The sequence below is a fragment of the Lissotriton vulgaris genome, chromosome 2_1 (assembly GCF_964263255.1).
Source record: "Lissotriton vulgaris chromosome 2_1, aLisVul1.2, whole genome shotgun sequence".
Classification (NCBI taxonomy): Eukaryota; Metazoa; Chordata; class Amphibia; order Caudata; family Salamandridae; genus Lissotriton; species Lissotriton vulgaris.
The window spans coordinates 205,278,702-205,299,058 of NC_141687.1; the positions used below are offsets into that span (position 1 = coordinate 205,278,702).

At 47.0% G+C, this 20,357-nt stretch overlaps 1 protein-coding gene across 9 annotated transcripts in view; it reads right to left on the bottom strand.

Moving 5' to 3' along the window:
* LOC147729834 (complement factor B-like) overlaps positions 1-19,768 on the bottom strand; it is an 877,333-nt gene extending 857,565 nt beyond the window's left edge. For all 9 annotated transcript variants that reach the window (XM_086954737.1, XM_086954730.1, XM_086954734.1 and 6 more), the window contains exon 1: positions 19,597-19,768. In XM_086954737.1, coding sequence (XP_086810863.1) covers positions 19,597-19,654 — 58 coding nt within the window. In that variant the 5' untranslated portion in view covers positions 19,655-19,768. The remainder of the gene's footprint in view (positions 1-19,596) is intronic.
* Positions 19,769-20,357: the final 589 nt, after the last annotated feature.

Genomic DNA, 20,357 nt, shown 5'->3' on the forward strand with positions numbered 1-20,357 from the left:
ACAAGGTGTAAGAATAACCCTATTACCGCCAATGTATTCTGCTTACCAAAGACTTTCCTCTCCCACTTTTGACTTTGACCTTTGAGTGAAGAGTATGTGCATGTAATGAACCTTATGAAAATACAATGAAGACCATGACTAAATAACTCTGATCATAATGTAGTGACATATGTAACGTCCTTAGAGAATGCTCTTTATCTTCTAAAACCACTTAGGGAGGACCTATAACATCCAGGTAATTATCACATCGTTCCATATCTTCCTGTTAGACCTGTCATGCTTAGGGTGGTCTTCCTCCAAACATTTTGCTTACTTTTCCCCTCTTTTTGCTGATTCTTTTTGTTGGCCTGAGGACTCTGAGCACTTTACCACTGCTGACCAGTGCTAAAGTGCATGTGCTCCTACCCTAGACATGGTAGCGTTGATGTATACACAACTGCCATATTTAGTTCACTCATAAGTACCTTATAAAGTGGTATATCAGTTGGTTGTAGGATTAAATGACTACCTCTGAAATCACGAGTGCCTAAACCACGAAGGCTAAACAACGACCAAATGCTAATGAACCACCACTTAACTGAACCTCGAAAATAATTATTTTGACGTGCAAACCGAATCTACCCATATTTTTTAAGTTGTGTAAATGAAAACCTGCTATCTTTTAAAATGCCATTCTTACAGTGTTTTTCTTTTTTTACGATTCTAATATTTACACTTAGACGATTTCTGATTTTAATGTAATTTTCTTCATTGGTACTAACTGTTATTCTTTATCCTTGTATTAAATAAAAATATTGCTGGTATTGATTTTTTTTAAAGGGAAATCTATTTTTACTTTGCGAACTGGGCCTCCTGTTTTAGGATGTTGTCATCAAACAGGAAAATACTCTTTGCGGAGCCTTTCCCAGAGCTACATTATTAATGGCAGAAAATAGATACTTTTTGTTGAAAATAAATGTATTAAACCTCGCGAAAAGGGCGATCGTAGTGATTGAAAAAAAACTGCTACAATCGGATAAATAAAGCAGAAGTGCCTGGTTGTCTGTTCTTCAAATGATTATACATATTCCAGTAGATCCTTGATGCAGGAGTCCACACCAACCTACTTTTTTTTTAGCACTGAGTTATAGAGTCTGATTTTAAAATTGCAAAATGCCTATATCACACAGAATGACACCGTGAAGCTGTGTTGTGAAAGTGGTCCCAACTAGATTGCTATATTAATTTGCGCCATATTAAACGTAAAATTAAAACCAAATCCACTATTTAAAGCGATTTTATAAAAAACACGTCAGCATAAAAACCATCTGAAAACAATCCTACAGCGCCATCTATTGGCCTCACAAGGTAAATTGTGTTCATGTTTATATTCATTGTTAAGGCTACTCGTTGTTGTTGAGGTGGTCGTGGTTCAGTTGCAGGTCGATGTTAATGAGTCATTGTTAAGGCCACTTGTTGTTAAAACATCGTTGTTCAGGCTGTTTCCCATATCATATACCCAGTGCCTCTAAATTGAATGCTGCTAGTGGTCCTGCATAAAAGAACAATTGATGGACGGAATGCTGAACAATGTCAAACATTCACAGCAGTATGGAGATCTGGGCCTAAATCCATAAATTCTTTTGCTCACTATGCCATTCCAGGTTGGACACAGCCCTATGTAAATCAGTCTTGACCGTGCTCCTCATGGGAACAGTCCAGCCCAAACTGCCAGGCCAGGTCCTCCCCGGACCGGAAACAAGTACAGTGGGAAAGGTATCGAGGTATCAACCCTCCTCAGCCAGGCTAGCTTGACTCCAGTGGCTTGGAGAGCATGGGACCCACACCTGGGCATACCCATCCCGTTTGGGGCGGATTCCGATCCTGGAAAAACGCTGTACAAATCGTGGTATGGAGCGTTTTCCCCATACAACTCGTACTTATAAGGAGGCCCCTACAACCTAGGAAGTACGATCAGTACAAATAGACGCACTCCATACAAATTGTAAAAAAGACCATACAACTCGTATATACAAGCGATTCCGATTCGGATTGCTCTGTACGAGACGTTACCATGTATTCCCAACAGCAGTTTACAACCCGGCAAGTCCGATTTATACAAACGGCACTCCGTACGGCTCTTTTTTTACAAGAGCCAAAAAGTGCCGGAAAAACCTTGTACGCCCCGAAAACAGTACGAGACAGACCCCCCATGTACACGTCGTACACCCCATGAATACACGGGTACTGTTGGACCTGGCCTTGTGGCGTGGTTCCCCCCGTTCCTCAGCTCCCTGTTAGCCCCGCCCCGTACTCAGAAACCCCTGGCTGCCCTGCCCATGTCCGACCAAACGCCCGCGACCCGCATCGGCCTGTCCCCGGCCACCTTCCCAGCCCGTGCGCCCCAAACCCGCAAGGCCCCATAGGCCCACCGGCAGCCATTTTCCCTTCCCGAGATCCCTGACTCCATGGGCTTAGCATGACCCCAGCCCCAGCGAAGCTTAGGCTCCAGACGCGCCAGCCCCCGTTGGGAGGGTGAGGGCTACCCTAGTGAGAGAAGACGGGGAGTTTCGATGGCACCTCCGGCCTCCCCTGAGAGACTGGTTTCTGTCACACCTCTGGTGTTCCTCTGGGGGCCAGTTTCGATTACACCTCTGGCCTCCCCGAGTGCTGGCTCTAGACCTGCTGGGCGTCTGGGAACTCCCGGACGCATCCTCAAAGGGATCAAAGGACCAACCGCCGGACCTCACCAACGGGCCACCCCCAAAGCCTCGGACCTCCGCCTGCGAGGGTCCGGACATCAAAGGGCCCCTGGACTATATCAAGGGCCGCCCCTGAACTAGCGGACAGTTGTATCCTGGACAAGAAGCCCTGCTGATCTGATCGCGGCTGAACTGAACTTCGAGCCCTGCTGACGCTGTCGCGACTCATCCTCAGAACTGGAACATCGGAGCCCTGCTGACCTCGTTGCGGCTCAAGCTTGAACTCTAAAGACCTTCAACGAACATTCTGAGCCCTGCTGACGTGGTCGCGGCTCCTCACGAACTATCATCCGGATCGAGCCCTGCTGACTCCGTCGCGGCTCGAGGAGTACTCTAGTCCGGCTGGACTATCGATGCTACCAACACGAATTGAGTCATCCTCAAGTGAGAAAGACCACCAGTGCGACTACCATCTTCCGTAACCCCCCGGCTCGAGGATTGAGAGCTGTGCGCAGGGTACGCTACGTACTGGCCTGAGAGACTGAGACGGTCCCGCTACCGCTTCCCTGAAGCCTTGAGACTTTTGCGATCCCTCGATCGTGTGTACATAAGAGTGCCAATTCTTTTACCTGTTTATAAAGAAATTGATATCGGAAATCCACGGTGTGGTGTCTGTTCACAAGTGTGGTGTGGTCCTCGTGTGTACGATTCGAAACTTGAGGTCTTCCCCGGTGGAGATCTCTCGTTAAGGCTCGGCATTATTGGTGGGAGAGGGGGGTCACGGAGGAGTCGGGTAGACATAACCTGACCTCTGGGACTGCCCCTTCTAACAGGTACGGTGCATATGTACGGTGCGTACGGATGACACGGAAAGTGGGGTACGATGCATACATACGTGATGAAGGGGTACTGGTCGTGTACGCACCGTACAAGCACCGTACACCAAAATCGCGTATGTACGCACCGTACCCCAAAATCGCCGGTGTACGCACTGTACCCCAAAATCGCGTATGTACGGTGCATACATGAGCGATGTCGGGGTATGCCCCATACGCATGCCTTGCATGTGGGGGGACCCCTGTACCCCTCATACCCCTATACGACCCGTACCCTGGTATGAGTCATACCCCCAGAACGAGTCATACCAGGGTACGAGGCGCATAGGGGTTCGCTTCATTGCCTGGTACAAGTCATTCCCCGTATACAGGCCATTTTCCATACAAATCGTATTCTGACAACCTGGTACGAATCGTACTTGACGGGTTGGACAGCCTTTTTACAAATGGTATGGTCTTTTTTACAAGTCCGTGTCATACAGCTTTTCCCGATCCGATTTGTAAGGATCGGGCCGATCTGTATGTATTTTCCTGTACGAATCATACTACACGGGTTGGAAGGGACTTGTACAATTTGTATGGAAAAAAATACAAATCCTATTTGCATGGAAAATAAAACTCCAGGATCAGAATCGGCCCCTTGGTGTACTTGTGGTCCTGCAGCACTGATTGTGCCACCCACACAAGTAGCCTTTCAAACCTGTCTCAGGCCTGCCATTGTAGGGCCATTGTGTGCCACCGTGACTTGGCCTTTAAAATTACTTGTAAAAAAAATGACTTGCCAAGCCTTGAACTCCGCTTTTATAACACATAAGTCACCCCTAAGGTAGGCCCTAGGTACTCTATAGGGCAGTGTGCCATGCAAGTAAAAGGTAGGGCATGTACTTTTAAGTTTTGCATGTCCTGGTAGTGACAACCAGCTACATTTTTCACTACTGTGGGGCCTACTCCTCTCACTGACAAACTTTGTGAATTCCTTAATACACTTTTAAGCTGTAATTCATGATCAGAAAGGAGTGGCATCTTCATATTTTATATCTTTTGAATGGTAATGATAAAGCCTCTTTAATGGAAAAGTTGGATTCAACATTACTATTTTAGAAATGCCATTTTTAGAAAGTGGACCCTTCTTACTGCTCTGTGTGCCTGTAGCCTTTCTCCAATACAAGTCTGGGGTAGGTGACAGCTACACTTTGTGTATTCCCTCCAGACGGCCACAAACACAGGACGGATAGGAGCAACAGATAACTCATCTGCAATCTGATAGCTCTTCCTGGATAGGAAGAGATGGGGGAGTTGACATGCCTGAATATGCAGTGTCCTGTTATCCTACACAAAGGGCTGATTACACCCTTCTGATAGTCTGGAGTCAGGACTGGGCCTGTGTGTAATTCAAAGACCCTTCTTTGAAATCACCCCACTTCAAAGTCACAACTAGGTATAAGTACTGTGACTCTGACCCTACTAATGCAGTACACTAATGGACCTGTGAAGAACTCTGCATGGAGTAAAGATTCCTGTGCTACACGGATTGCCTCTTTACTTGACTGCTGCTCTGGAAGAATTACTTTTCTGCTGTGCTGTGTTGCCCTGCTGCCTGCGGATCTCTGCCCTGCAGAGGACAAGGACTGGATGCATCTCTCTTAAACCAAAGGGCTTGCTGGCTTGCCCCCTGGCTTGCCGCCTGTTCCGAAGTCTCATGGCCATCAAAGACTTCCTTCATCCTTACAACAGCAACTGCACTCTGGCATCTTTGAGTTCTGACCCTGCCAAGTGGTGCCAATCCAGTCCTGGGCCCCTGAAAGGTGATTTCTGGTGTGCTGATCCATCAAAAGCGACGCATCGATGACTTTGCACCATTCGGAACTGACACATTGCCCTTCAACCCCGAAACCCTTGTCGTTCGACAACATCGCTTCGAAGGACTGTGTGGCTCAGCAACGACGGACTGCTCAGCCCGACAACGACACATCACCTGCATCGAAAAGGGTCTATCAATGAAGCGTCACCGACTGCGGGATCGGAACCAACACCTCATTGACATCGAAGGGATCGACACCTTGCCACCTCCGTTGCTTGCCTCGAGTTTATAACGTCAACGCTCCCTCCATCCAAGGTACTTTTTTCACTGGGCCAAGGCTGATCCCTATCTCCGACCCAAGCCCCTTTGAGGTCGACCTGAACTTTGGATTTACCCCGCTCTAGCACGACCAGATGTCCCCTGTTATGAATCTAAGCACTATATTTCCACATTTCATTGTGTTACTGTGTGTGTGTGTGTACTTTACACATTGCCTCTTTAGATAAGCCTAAGGACTCTGTGCCAAGCTACCAGAGGGGAAGCACCGGACATCTTTTAGTGTGCATCTAGCTTACCCTGTCTAGATTGATGGTTCCTGCTTATACAGGGTGCATACTCTGACAATCAGAAACCCCAATGCTAACATTAGTGATCAACAGCACTTGTGTTTGTGCAATACCATATAGTAACTTATTGTACACTAAAACTCTATACTAAGACCCTTTTGAACTTTTTTAATTCTCCCTGATTGACCTTTTGATTTTTTTCTGCTAAACATGTGTCTCACTCTGTAGAAACAGCACCTTCACCTGCAGGAACTGATTTGGAGCTGGCCAGGTTAAAGGTCTGCACTGTACCTCAGCTGGGAGATTTTTGCAAGGATTTTTGACTTTCTAAAAGAGGCTTCACCAGAAGGTGAAGTTGCAAAAAAGCCTTGAGACCCTGGGCAGAGACCCAGGTTGCAGGGGATGACAATCTAGAGGAGGAGCAGGGCATTCCTGAGGAGGAGGATGACCTGATTCTGAAGTCTGACATGGCTCTGTAACTGCCTATAGAGAGGGCCACCGATGTGCTGGAAGCCATGGTGATCCCCAGAGCAGGGAGCAGGGTCTCTTCCAAGAAACGAATCACAGAGGAGCTGGCAGACAGTAGAGAAGGAAGGAAGCTCAAGTTTTAGCTTGCAAAATTGGTGCAGGCCCTAGAAGAGAGGAGGCTGGCCATGGAGGAAAATAACCTAACTCATGAGCTCAGTCTCAAAGAGCTGGATATTAGAGCCCTATGAGTGGGATTCAGCAACAGCAATGGTAGCAGCATACCTATAGTGGTCACTAGTGAGTCCAGAGTCCAGATACCCAAGGATTTGGTGCCCAGTGATGTGGTGGGGGATGACATAGATAAAAGGTGCGCAGCTTATGAAGTGGCTCCCAGAGTGCACAAGGTCCCTAAGGAGTTGTGGCTCTAGGAGTGCACCAGGTCCCTGAGGAGCTCTGGCGTGGTAGTTTATGGAGGTGTATGCCCACGGTGCAGCTGGACACACTCCTTTCATTAGAGGACCAGACATGCTACACTGCTATGAAGGCCATCTTAGTCAGTAAGTTTCAACTGACCCCTGAGAGGTATAGGCTCAGTTTTAGGGGCAGCCACAAACTCTCCACCCAGACATGAGTGGATTTCTTAGATTAAGCCCATAAGGCACTGAAGGGCTGGGTGAGGGGCAGCATGGATGATGATTATTCAGGGCTGTACAACATATTTTTAAAGGAGCACATACTTGATACTTGTTTTCCTGAGCTGCACCGACACCTGGTTGATAGCAGAAGATAAACTTGCCAAGGAGGTGGGCATCAGCACCAGAGTGTCCAAAAAGGTATTGGGGGAATCCCAAATGGATGGTCAGGGTTCCCATCAGAAGAAGGAGGGAGGAGATAAAAAGACAGAATTGTCAAAGGCCCACAAAATAACTCTGGTTCTCGTTCCCAATCTGTCCACCATATGAAAAACTACCCTGAAAAAAGACAGCAGCCCAAGCCCATCAAGCACTATGGGTATTGTCACTACAAGTGGGATCCTAAGTGTCCAAAAAGAGGACCACCTTCCACTGGAGGAAACTTTACAGCGGTGGTTGGTGTAGTGGTGGGTGCAGAGTTTGTCCCTGTTAATGGGAGGAGTTTAGTGGGGTTTCCCTAATGTCCATGGGTGACAGTGAGAGGGTTCCCAAGATTCATGTGCGCTCAAATACTGCAAAGTATAGACAATAAGTCAACATCAATTGGAATGGTTTTGAGGCTCTGAGGGAAACAGGTGCCAGCATGACTATGGTAAGACGTTAGCTGGTGTCCCCAAAGCAGGTGGTTCCCAATGCATTCCACCAAGTTGTGGCTGACAACAGAGAGGGTCACTACCCAGTGGTCCTTCCTCCCTTTGAGTGGGGGGGGCGGGGGGGTGGTTTCAGATCTTCTGAAAGTTTTTGTGAGCCCTGCAATGCCTGTGGACTGTTTGCTTGGCAATGACCTTGAGCACACTACCTGGAAGGAAGTGGAGCTCATGGCTCATGTGGAGATGTTGGGGGTTACCTGACAGGAACTGTGCTACCACACGGTCCATGGCTGCCCAAGGTGGGAGTAAAAAAAGAGTTGGAGCCTGGAATAATGGTTCAGCCAGCTGCTAAGGGGACAGACAGAGGACGTAGGAAACCAGCCCCTAAGTGTCTTCCCAGTGAGATGAATAGGGCACCTGAGGTGGCAGCCCCGGAGCCCAATTAGGAGGACATTCCTCCCCCTTGGTGACCTGTCTGAGCTTGCTGGATGGCATGTGGAAGGAGGACCCACCAAGGGGGAGTTCGGAAGGGCATAGAGAGAGTGTTCAGCCCTGGTGTACATTAGGCAACAGGCTGTAGCCCAAGTAGCAGGTGGTGCCTCATGTAGCCATCACATTTAATGGGAGGAAGACCTCATTTACAGTGAGCCTAGGACTCCTATGCATGGGACAAGAAGGGCCTTAGTGGTCCACCACTACTACCGGGCCTTCCTCCTGGAGCTGGCTCACAGAATTCCCCTGGCAGGACACCTGGGCCAAGACAAGATCTTTGCAAGGCTTGTCCGCCACTGTTATTGGCCTAGGATCAAGGCTTACCCAGAGGTGTTCTGTAGTACTTGTGTGACTTGCCACGCTAGTCGGAGACAAGGCAGAAACCTAAAGCCCCCTTTAATCCCTTTCCTGTCATTGACAGACCCTTTGAGTGGGTGGGCATCAGCATTGTTGTGCTTATGGATCCCCAGACTGATTAAGGCAACAAGTTCATCCTGATTTTTGATGATCATGCCACTAGGTACCTTCAAGGACTACGACTGCACTTGCAGTGGCAATGTCAGTGATGGGGACTGTTAACCGAGTGGGTTTCCCCAAAGAAGTGGTGTCTGACAGGAGAATGAACTTCATTTTTTTTGTCAACTCTGTTTATTGGCATTTGTTTTTTTGAAAAAGAAAACAATTCAACATTGCAGTATGGGCGCCATTGTAGACAGTACGGTTCTTCAGCCATGCCCGCCTTAAAATACATAATCACCATGACATAACCAGGAGGCATTATAGCATTACACACAGGTAATATGCACAACAGCCTTGGGCGCCGGAGAATGTCCGCAGCATAAAGAAGTCAATGCGCCCTAGTCTTGTGTAAAGTGACGAATCATATATGCATAGAACAACTGCAAAAGGTCGTTTGTAACAAAACAGAAACAATAAACTTCGGCATCGTTACATAGATACATTGCTGATCATCCCCATACCCAGCCCTGGAGCCCGCCCCCCTTCCCCTCCCCTACCCAGCCCCCTTAGCCTACGTATCTAAATTGTGCTGCTTTCCCTACGTATGTTCATGTTGTGCACTAATCTGCGTGTCAGATGCGTTGTCCGCTTCGTGTCCACCCATCGCTCGCTGTGTCTGACTAGTCTCCTGTCCCCCTGCGCTCGTGGCGTTGTCTGCTGTCTGGAAAGCGTTGAGCATGCGTTCCCATTGGTCTGCCATGGGTTCCCTGGGGAGTCCCACTGTTTCCTCCCTCCGTATGGCAGTCCACTCCGCTCGGGCCCACGACTGTAGAGACAGAACCCAGGCCTGCACACCTGGTGCAGTGCTCGCCTTCCATCTTCTTGTGAGGAGGCGCGTTGCTGTTACCATCCCCAAATCTAAGAAGCGGGATGATGCCTTGTCCTTAGGTGAGCGCCTAAAGTGGTGCAAAAGGTATTCAGGCCAATCGCACGGGATGGTGCTGCCTGTGCACCGTGCAAGTAACTCACTAACATCCCTCCAGTAAGTGCCAAGCCCGGGGCAGTGCCACAAAAGATGAAGAAGATCTGCGTTCACCGCACCACACCTAGGGCAGGAAGCGTCCGTCCTGTGAAAGTACTTATTTATTAAGTCAGGGGTGAGATAGACCCTGTGAACTATATATACCTGAATTTGGTGGAAGTGCATATTTCTGGGGATGCGTACCGGACTTTTAAGATTTGTCCGCCAGTGCTCGCTCTAGGTCTCGCTCTCACTTTCCGCGGAGCGGGGTTAGGTCCAATCCTGTGTGCACCCTTAGGGATGCAGCAAACCACTTGATCAGATGCCTGCCTCTGCCCATGACATGTAGGTATTGTACGGTCAGATGCTGCGTTGGCTCCTCCGCAATGTCGCCCCACCGAGTCGCCACGCGAGCCATGAGTGAGCGATGCAGGAGGAACCCCCCAGGGGGTAGCCCAACGTCCGTGACCAGGGTCTCGTAGTGTGTCAGTGCTCCATCTTGATACAAGTCGCCCAAAATATGGACGTTCACTTCCCACCACTGTTCTAGCATGTAGCGCGAGAGGACCCCCTCGCAGGAGAAGGAACTTCATGTCTGCTTCTATGCAGTCAATGTAGGAGGAGTGTGGGATAACCTACAAGCTCTCCACTCCTTACCATCCACAAATAAATGGGTTTGTTGAGAGATTCAACAAGACCCTGAAGGGCATGATTATAAGCCTATCTGATGCATGGAAGAATGCATGGGACATCCTCTTACCATGCTTGTTGTTTGCCTGTGAGGAAGTACCACAGAAGGGGTGGGCTCCAGCCATTTTGAGCTTCTGTATGGGCATCCTGTCAGAGCACCTCTGAGTTTGGCGAAAGAGGGGAGGGAGTAAGCTCCCAGAAACATTCTGCAGGATGTAGTGAGCTACATGCTGGCCTTGAGAAGCCAAGTAGCTAAGTTGTGGAAGCAAACTACTGACAACTTGGAAGCCAGCCTGGATGTCATGAAGCAGTGTATGAATGATCAAAATACTACCACTGTGGAACTGACTCCTAGGCAGAAAGTGTGGGTGATGGAACCAGTGGAGCCTAGGGCCCTCCAGGACCGTTAGACAGGGCCATATGACAGTGACTGAGAGGAAGGCTAAAGCCACCTACTTTGTGGACTTCAAGACCCCAAGGCAACCTCACAGAGTGTTCCATATTTATCAACTCAAACCCCACTTTGAGAGGTCTGAACTCACCATTCTGTTGGAGACAGATTGAGAAGAGGAGGAGGAGAGTGAAACTCTCCCTGACCTCTTAGATTCCAAGAAGAAATATGGATCTGTGGAGGGAGTCATCATTTCCCCCGTCTGACTCCTGAACAGCAGAAGGACCACATCCAAGTGTTGTGACAGTACTTCTCTATGTTTTCACCCTTCCCTGGGACTACCCACCTGTGTACCCGTGATGTGGACCGAGGACACAGCCTCCTTGACAAGAATATGTCTTACAGGTTGTCTGGTATTAAGAGTGAAGTCTCTAAAATGCTGAAATGGGGGTTATAGAACCTGTAGTAGCCCCTGGTTCAGTACTGTGGTTCTGGTACCAAAAGCTGCCCCACCGGGTACCACCCCATAACTCCTGTTCTGTTTGAAGTACATACGGCTAAACTCAGTCACTAAGACAGATGCTTATCCCATCCCCCGGGCTGATGAGGTGATCGACCCGTTAGGGGCTGCCCAGTACTTAAGTACCTTTGATCTTACATCAGGGTACTGGAAGATTGCCCTAACACAAGATGCCAAGGAGAGGTCAGCCTTCTCCACTCCAGAGGGGTACTACTAATTTTGTGTGATGCCCTTTGAACTCAAAAATTCCCCTGCCACCTTCCAGAGATTGGTGAATGAGGTTCCTTGCTGGTATGGAGGCATTCTCAGCTGCCTATCTGGAAGACATAGCAGCCTGCAGTAACAGCCAGAAGGACCATCTTTTTCCCTCTCCATGAAGTGCATCAGGATCTGCAACAGGCCGGCCTAACTGTCAAGGCCAGTAAGTGCCAGATAGGGCCCCGGATCTGTGGTGTACGTGGGACACCTACTAGTCAGGAGTAAGGTGCATCCTCTCCAGTCCAAGATAGAGACTTTCATGGCATGGGAGACCCCCGAAAACCCAGACTGAGGTGAGAGCATTCTTGTGTCTCACTGGGTACTACAAGAGGTTTTTCCAGTAATATGGCTCCGTTGTTGCCCCCTTGACATGGCTGACTTCTAAGAAGTATGATTAGGAGAGAGGCATGCTGTATCTAGCTTAGCCTGACTAGAATGGTGGTTAACGCTTGTACAGGGGTGCATACTCTGACAGCCAGAAACCCCATTTCTAACACTTCCATAGAACAATCAACATTGGAATTTATATTAAAACTCCAATATGTGCCACACAAGATTTTAGGACCACATGCTTGGCAAAAAAAGAACACACAAATGAAGCGTTTTCATATTGCTCACATAGCCCTTTTCCCTTCTTCAGGAACTTCAGAAACTCCGGGAAGAGATGATAGACATCCATTTACGGCAAGTACTTCTCCACATAAAATGTAGGTGGGTACCTTACCAAATTGTAGCAACAGTTCCTCTGTTAGTAAAGTGTCTTTAACTTTTATTTTTCAGGTTCCCAAGTTCCTTCCTTTGGAGCAGTAAAGCGGCTGGAAGATGTGAGCCAACTCCAGGGTTCACTGAGAGGCAGGAAAAACGAATGACGACAAGAACTCCTAACAAAATACCCAACTACCAGGATGGGCCGCCACCAAGTCATAGAGCCCAAAAGATGACAATTTCAGCAGGAAGCCATAAACACATTAAGTGACACAGGTAAATATCGAAATAGCAGGCAAGTTGCAGACTCTCCCTAATTCTGGGGGCATAAACCTAATATTATGACTGCTTGGCTAGCTGGTACTGGATAGGCTATTATTTCATTAGTGGGTGCTAAAGCTTCTTCCCAGTATAACGGTAATGGTATATTTGTGGACAAGCCTTCCATACATGAAGGGGTGTTCCCACAGTTCGCAAGCCACATAACAGCTGTCTGTTCCCCACGGAACATCTTTTTTATCTTATCCAGTGTCATGAACCATCCTTTCAAAATCAGCACGGTTGAGTATTTGTGTTGAACTGACATGCTATTTCTGTATATCTTACCCTAGGTTTTCTCATCTATCTCTTGTTATCTACCGTTGCAAATCCTTTCAATATTTAGTTGCAGGGTTCTGTTTTTGTATAGAACTGACACCCATCCCTAGGAGCCCTAAAACAAAGTCAAAACTTTCTCCTCGAGTGTGAGAGGTCATGTGGCTGCCTCTTTCCCCCATAGTTCGGGTACCCTGCGGTGGCTTTGCCGGTACAGGAGCTTTTTGTTTCAGTGAGCTCATAGGTATTTTCCCAACATGCAAATTATCGAATATGCCTTTTTTGACGCATGTCTTGTATTATTCAACAATTGCCTTCTCTCCACCTAAGGAATCTTATATAATAAATACCTGGAGTGAATTCAGGGTTGGGGAGAATCAGTGACAGAGGGGATGAAAAGGTTCTTATTTCTCTTGTTCTATCCAGTGTGTTTCACATTTCCAACAAAGTCTATGTTATGTGAATATAGTAGATGTTCTGTAGTCTAGATAGCTTAGGGAATCAAATAAGATCCGACATGAATCTGCCCACCACTAAGCTATTCATATAAACCTAATTTTAATCTGTTTCTCTTTTTGATCTATTACCAATTAAGCGGAGCTACGTGGCTCCGTAGTAGTTGAGGACAACAGATCTGCAATGCCTACAAGGCATATAAGAGTCTTGAAATTGCATCCATTTTAACTGCTACAATACAACGCATCCAAGATACATATAGGTTTTGCCATTTTTTTTAAGTTGTACTTAATTTCTTTCCAGAGTTGAAGTATGTTTTCAGCATACCATCCTGTTAAAGAATGAGCCATTTCCACCCCAAATATCTATTTGCGCAATTTACAATTATAAAGGGAACTCCATGGATTACTCCCGGAAATCCTTCTCATCTAGACCCCTTGATAAACACTCAATATTGCTTTCATTTATTGTGTACCTGGATGCTTGTCAATAGTCCCCCAGCACTGTCATTAAGTTCTTAAGTGATGTGTCAGATACAATCAAACATAACAAGGCGTCATCCGCAAATGGCAAAAGTCTTTGATCCACCATCCCCAAATGAAATACCCTTAGAGGCCTCAGCTGCTTGTATTTTCATTGCGAATGGTTCAAGTTTGATGACGTATAGCAAAGACATTAGGGCGCAACAGTATGTAGTACCTCTTTTAAAATTCAAAGGGACTGACCTGACTTTATTCAAAAGCAATTACGCCCTTCAATCTCGGTAACTAGTTTGTTGATAAAATGTTCTCCTAAGCCATGTGGTGTGAGTACTTCTTTCAAGATAGTCCAGTTCATCATGTCAAGAACTTTTTGGGGATCCAATGGTATCATCATAGCCTTCAGCAACTTTTATTAGCCTTTTTGACAAGGTAGGTTACCCTCCCAACATTAAAAAGATCTGCCTATCTCTAGCAAACTCTGAATGGTCCTCATAGTATACTGGGAAGAAGAGAGGCCAGCCTCCAGGCTATTACCTTCACATACATTGTAAAATCCATAGTTAGCAACATAATAAGTCTATATTCTGAGCATTCTGAATGACCTTGGATTGCTTTCAGAATCACCACTACTATGGCAGCCTTGAAAGTTTATGTAATACTGTCTGTCTCTGCGAAGAAGAGACACATGTTTAGAGATAGAGAGACTATTTAGAGGTATACACTTTATAAAACTCTTCGCTAAAGTCACTAGGCCCCAAAGCTTTATTCACCTTTGGAGTTTTTATAGGAAGCATCATTCCATCTTCTTCTACTCGGATGACAAGCACTGTCTCTTGGTCCTCAGAGATACCAGGGTAGGAGTGAGAAACAATTGCTGTCCCTTCCTTCCTAGTGTATAGTTGGTTTTACAAAGTAACCCCTTTTCTGGATGCTCACCACAAGCTTTTCATTGTTTTGGGATTCTAACACTAGGACACTGGTATTCAGTGCCCAGAGTATAAGCTCTGACCCCTAAAACATGTAAACATTGGCTTAAAACCTGACTGTCATATTTAACTTTCCTATAAGGCTAGAGTATATGGACAGAAATACTCCACTGGCATGGAAAGGCAAATGCCGCTAGTGGACTGCAGCACCTAATATACCATTCACTATAGGCCAAAGGCAAGCCCGCCTGCGCCCGTCCGCGGCCGGAAGGGGCCTGGGGCCAGAACCCCTGTCCAATTTCATCATAGTCCTTTCAAATACCCCCGAGAAGCCTACTGTCCCTCCGGCATAGCCAATGCACACACGATGCTCCCCTGAATTGTGACCTAAGCTATGGCAGTGGCTTTTCCTTTTCACCTTCCGCACCTATACTAAATAAGAGCGTTGCTGATCTTGCACAGACCTTCCATATTAAGAAAAATGCGATCAAACTCTCAGAGTTGACCTTTTTTAGCCTAAATTGCAGATCACTTCCAAGACATAAAACAGACATCTATGACCTGCTCTCTGTCTCGCAACCAGATGCTATCTTTCTCACTGAGACATGGCTAAGCGATAGTTCTGGCCCGGATATCGCGATTGCTCTCCCCCCAAACTATACCTACCTTGGTAGAAACCGTGTTGGCAAAGAAGGAAGAGGGATAGCAATTATTTTTTAAAACAACTACAAATGCAAATGGAATGACCTTAACTTCCAGGACTGTGAAGCGGGTCTCTTTAAACTTTTGCTCTCACCTAATTTCACTATCTCAGGAACTCTAATCTATCGCCTCCCAGGACCAGTCAGCGCCTGGGCCACCTCATTCCCTGATCGCATTGCCCTGCTCTTACTTCAGGCTACCAATTTGTTGATCGTGGGCTATCTTACAATACACCCTAACGATACCTCCCTCCCCACTACTGTAAATCTCATTGCTGATTTATCTGCCTTGAATGTCACTCTCCACAACTCCGGCCCCACGCATAAAGCAGGCAATTTACTAGATCCTATCTTCTCTAACCTCACCACCGTCTTATGCAAACCTGCCATTCCCATTCTCTGGTCCGACCATTTCTTGGTCGAATTCCAAATTAAATGTGAGCAACTTTCGGAAAATCCTTTATACCCACCTGGGTCTAGAAATGGCAGAAACTGGAAAAACCTGGATGTAAACAAATTTAACCCTTTTCTAGATAACACCAGACCGGTAGCCTCCATTACTACCCTAGATGAAGATGCGGTCATCCATCACTGGCTTAGCTCATCTATTGACACATGCCTACCCTCGTCTAAAAAGAAATACAACTACCATCACCCTCCCGCCCCGTGGTTCTCTGAAGCGCTTAAACAAGAAAAAACCAAATGCAAAAACTTAGAGAGACGTTGGCGCAAATACTACAATCCTAGAACTAAAGCACTGTACAAATCAGCCCTAAGCAAATATCACCTACTATGTAACAACGCTCGGGCAGAGCACGCTAATCTAGATGCAGCGGCCCTATGTGACACAGCGCTCACACCCACGCAAAATGAGGCAACGCTGATCTCCCTCTTAAAGCCGGGCAGAAACCCTGAACTCTTGGGCTCCTACCACCCACTAGCTCTGCTGAATACAGACTATAAAATACTTGCCTCCACCCTAGCTAAACGGATAGCCCCGTTTGTGCCAATTCTGGTACATAATGATCAAAACTGATTTGTTCCTACCAGGAGCACCTCCCTTAATATTCTTAGGCTATTTAGAATCCAGAAGTATGCAACGAAGAAATGGCCTTGAACTGGTTGTCTGGTATTGGACCTGGAGAAGGACTCCGACTCGCTGGAGTAGTCCTATCTTGCGGCGGTCCTGCGTAAGTATGAGCAAGGAGACGAGTATTTACAACTGGTGGAAATACTGTATCAGTGCCCCACAGTATGGTCTCCCACGGGTAGGCTCATTTCTGACACTATCAGGGTTAGACGAGGAACCAGGCAGGGATGCCCTTTATCCCCGTTCCTCTTTTCACTTGCTATGGAGCCTTTAGCAGCTCTCCCCTAGAGGGTGGTGCGGACTGGGGCATCCACTTGAATGATGGACTACACACAGTGTCCCTATATGCGGATGACCTGCTGTTGTACATAAGAGACCTGCATGCTGTGCCGCCGGCGATATCCGCATTGTTCCGTAGCTTTGAGGCAGTGTCAGGCCTCAGGGTAAATTGGGCTAAATCAGGCGCATACTCTTTCCGCGAGGGCGTATCCATGACGGATATAATTATCAACGGGACTACGCTTGCTTGCTACCCGACCATCTTCATGCATCTGGGCATATATATCTATGGGTCCCCAGCAGACATATTGGAGGGTAAACTGGTAAGTGCCATTTCCTCTGTGAGGGCGCAGATGCAAATCTGAAAAACTCTACGCTCAATGTGGAGAATCGTGTCACCTTAACCAAAATGATAGTACTGCCAAGGCTATTGTATTATTTTGCAAACCTTCCGGTATATGTCCCAGTACGACTTTTCAGGGAGCAGGGCGACCCAGGATAGCACTGCAGAAACTGTATGCGCCACCGGAGAGTGGAGGATTGGCAGTTCCTCATTTGGAACTATAATATTTACCTGCGCAGCTACAATTGGTCACAAAGTGGCTGAGTGGCAAGAACCTGATGACACGGCGACCGAGACATCAACATGGATGCAGAATCAGATCTATAGCTTGTTACACCCACTGGCGAAACTCCCCCGCCCGACACAGATGCATATTGAATTAGCTCATAGATTTTACAGGAGGAGCCTTCAACTTACAAAAGACACGGTCCCTTATGCCCCAATACTGCCACTTGATGGGATACCCAGAGGTAGAGACTCTATAACGGACATAGCACTGACGACCTGGACTGAAGTGGGGGTGGAGACGCTAGGAGACCTATACGCAGACAGTACCCTTCTACCTTTCGCGACCCTAACAGCAGATAATGGTTTGCCGGTGGGCCAGTTCCTTCTACTTGCAGCCATCACATGGACGCTGACGCTAGCATGGGGAGACTTGACTAATGAGCCGCTAGTACAAGCCCTGCTTATCCATGTATTCAAAACACTGCAGAGACTCCGCACACGTTGGACTGAGGACAGAGGCCGTCGCTGGACCAATAAGGAATGGGAGCGCGTCCTAGCCAGTGCCACGCACATACCACGCAATACACGATTCAAACCTATACACACTTATATATTGCATAGAGGTATCTCTCACCAGATAAGATTAATAAATATTTTACATCCACCCTTCCGAATGCCTGAGATGCCATCTCCTAGGTGCTGACCTATTACATATGCTATGGTCTTGCCCCCTGCTTTTACCCTACTGGCGCACGATAACAGAAACACTTAAGAACTGCACTAGCGCTGAGGTGCCTACCAGATGGGAGGTCTGTATCCTGGGATTTTATTAACGAACTAAGGCCAACAAAGTAAGTTCCAGAGTTTGCGACCTAGGCCTAATAATCGTGAAACGACTGATAACTAAGCGGTGGAAACACCAGGACCCTCCAGAAGTACTACACTGGACAAAATCCCTAGATGTCTGGGCTCAAGCGGAGAGCACCATCCTACATAGGGAAGAAACTGCAGGGTTGTGAAAGTATCCCATTGCACAAACCTGCACAAACCTGCAAACCTGGGATGATATCCTCAGAGCCCTCGAACACTCTACTGCCACATTGCGTGCACCTCCTACGCAACAAGTGGAGAACAATACCGGACATGTCGCTTAGGTGAAGAGGACACGCTGCAATCCTCCATTAAATGTTAATTTAACCGTAACTGTAGTGGCATTATTGACTACTATGAATTCTTTCTGTATGTATCAAAGAAAGAATGTGCAACAATGTTGTACGTTTCTATAATGACATTGAGGTTTGGTAACCTGGTATTCAACCACTAACCAGAGTGGATTGTAAATGTCATCTAAACTTCTTAACACATCTGTTACGCATTTTCATATTACATGTTTTTGAAATAGGAAAACGCATAATGAAAATAACACTTCATAACACTTTTGTAAGTTAAAGTGTAATGCTCTACTTCCTAGCATCCTCACTGACTGAAAGTCACATTTTACAGAATTATGCAATTTCAGTGAATTATTGAAAATTAATAAAAAAAATAATGTATGACACCTTAGATGTGAAATATATAATTTGAAACAACGGCTGAAAGAATGTTATCATTATGACCCAACAGCTAAACACATTGATTTCATCAGATCTGGTACCATAGCCCCCTGTGATTGATTGCCTACGCACCACAGACATGGTCAGGGCAAAATATACCTGCCCACGTTAATCACTTGGCTTGCCAGCTCCCAATTGTCATTGGGCATCAATATGCCCTGCAGTCATGCCATGACATGGGCTCAGTATGCTGATAGTAATACCTGCACACAATACGCTCCTGTGCATTCGTGCGCTGTATAAATAAAAAAATAAAATCAATCAAATCAAACACATCACCCCTGGGCACGGCCAAATGGCTCAGTTCAATGGAGCCGCCAACATTGCTAAAGATATGTAACTTTTGTTTTCTTCTTAGATATGTTAAAACACCAGCAGCACTTTGCCGACGAGTAAAACAGAAGATAGTCCCAAACAAGCCCCTTGTTGATTTTTCCCCTCCCCCATGCTTCTTCATGGCGCTCTAACATGCTGAATCCGCGAGTCAGCCTCTTGGGAATCGACCTTCAGACTGACCGCGAGTCTGAAGGTAGCGCTCGGCACTAGGTGGCCGATTCCCTGTTTCCATAAATACCATGTACCAGAGTAAAATGCTGCCAGTACTGTGAAACGGAGTACGGAACTTGCTCCTGAAATCTGCGGCCTGTGCACACCCAGTACGTCAGAGGTAACGGAGTCTGAATGAACTCACTCAGTCACTCATTCGAAAATTACCTGCTCCAGTATGACCCAGTAAACAAATGCTAATAAGCAGGTGCTGTGCAGACGTCATGGCCGGTGTCCTCCAGTGTCCCCCTCAGGGCTCCCTCGTCGAGCTGACGGTGGCACAAATCTGGCGAATAACGGTGGTCAGGCGGACGTACAGTCCTGCGCCAGCGACAAACTCAAAAACATTAAACGACTGCCCAGTCCCCCCCCCCCCCCCCGCTCCCCCCTTCACCCCTCCTCCCCCACCCCCCTAGGCGCCCACTGTCAGTGACGTGTGATCCCTGCGAGATGTTATCTATTGGCAAACATGCAAGCCTGTATGCCGGGAACAAAACATGTCGGGAAAACTATGCACAGGAACGTCCTCGCGCCAGAGTCCAAGGTAAACAAACTTGCGTTGAGCAAAACCCTGATGGGTATTGATTGGTGTAGATCAGGGAGGTTCCAATGAATTGCCCTACTTGTGCAGTAATGCGATGAAGTTAATTCATGATGATTCAAAGAAACTGCAACCAGCAGATTACCCACACTTTTCAACCACAGTAAGTGCATGAACCAATTTAGCTCTCTTGCCAGTATTATGGGAGGATTGCAGGAGATGCATATTCAGAAGCAGTATTAACAAGCATTTGCAATGCAACCGGTCTCGCCTTTAGGACCTAATGAGTATTTAGCGATGCAGCACATTTATCGCACATTAGTGCAATGTAGCTTCACTTAATTGGATTTTTAAGCACAATTACATTTCCAGGTGACAGTAATCACTA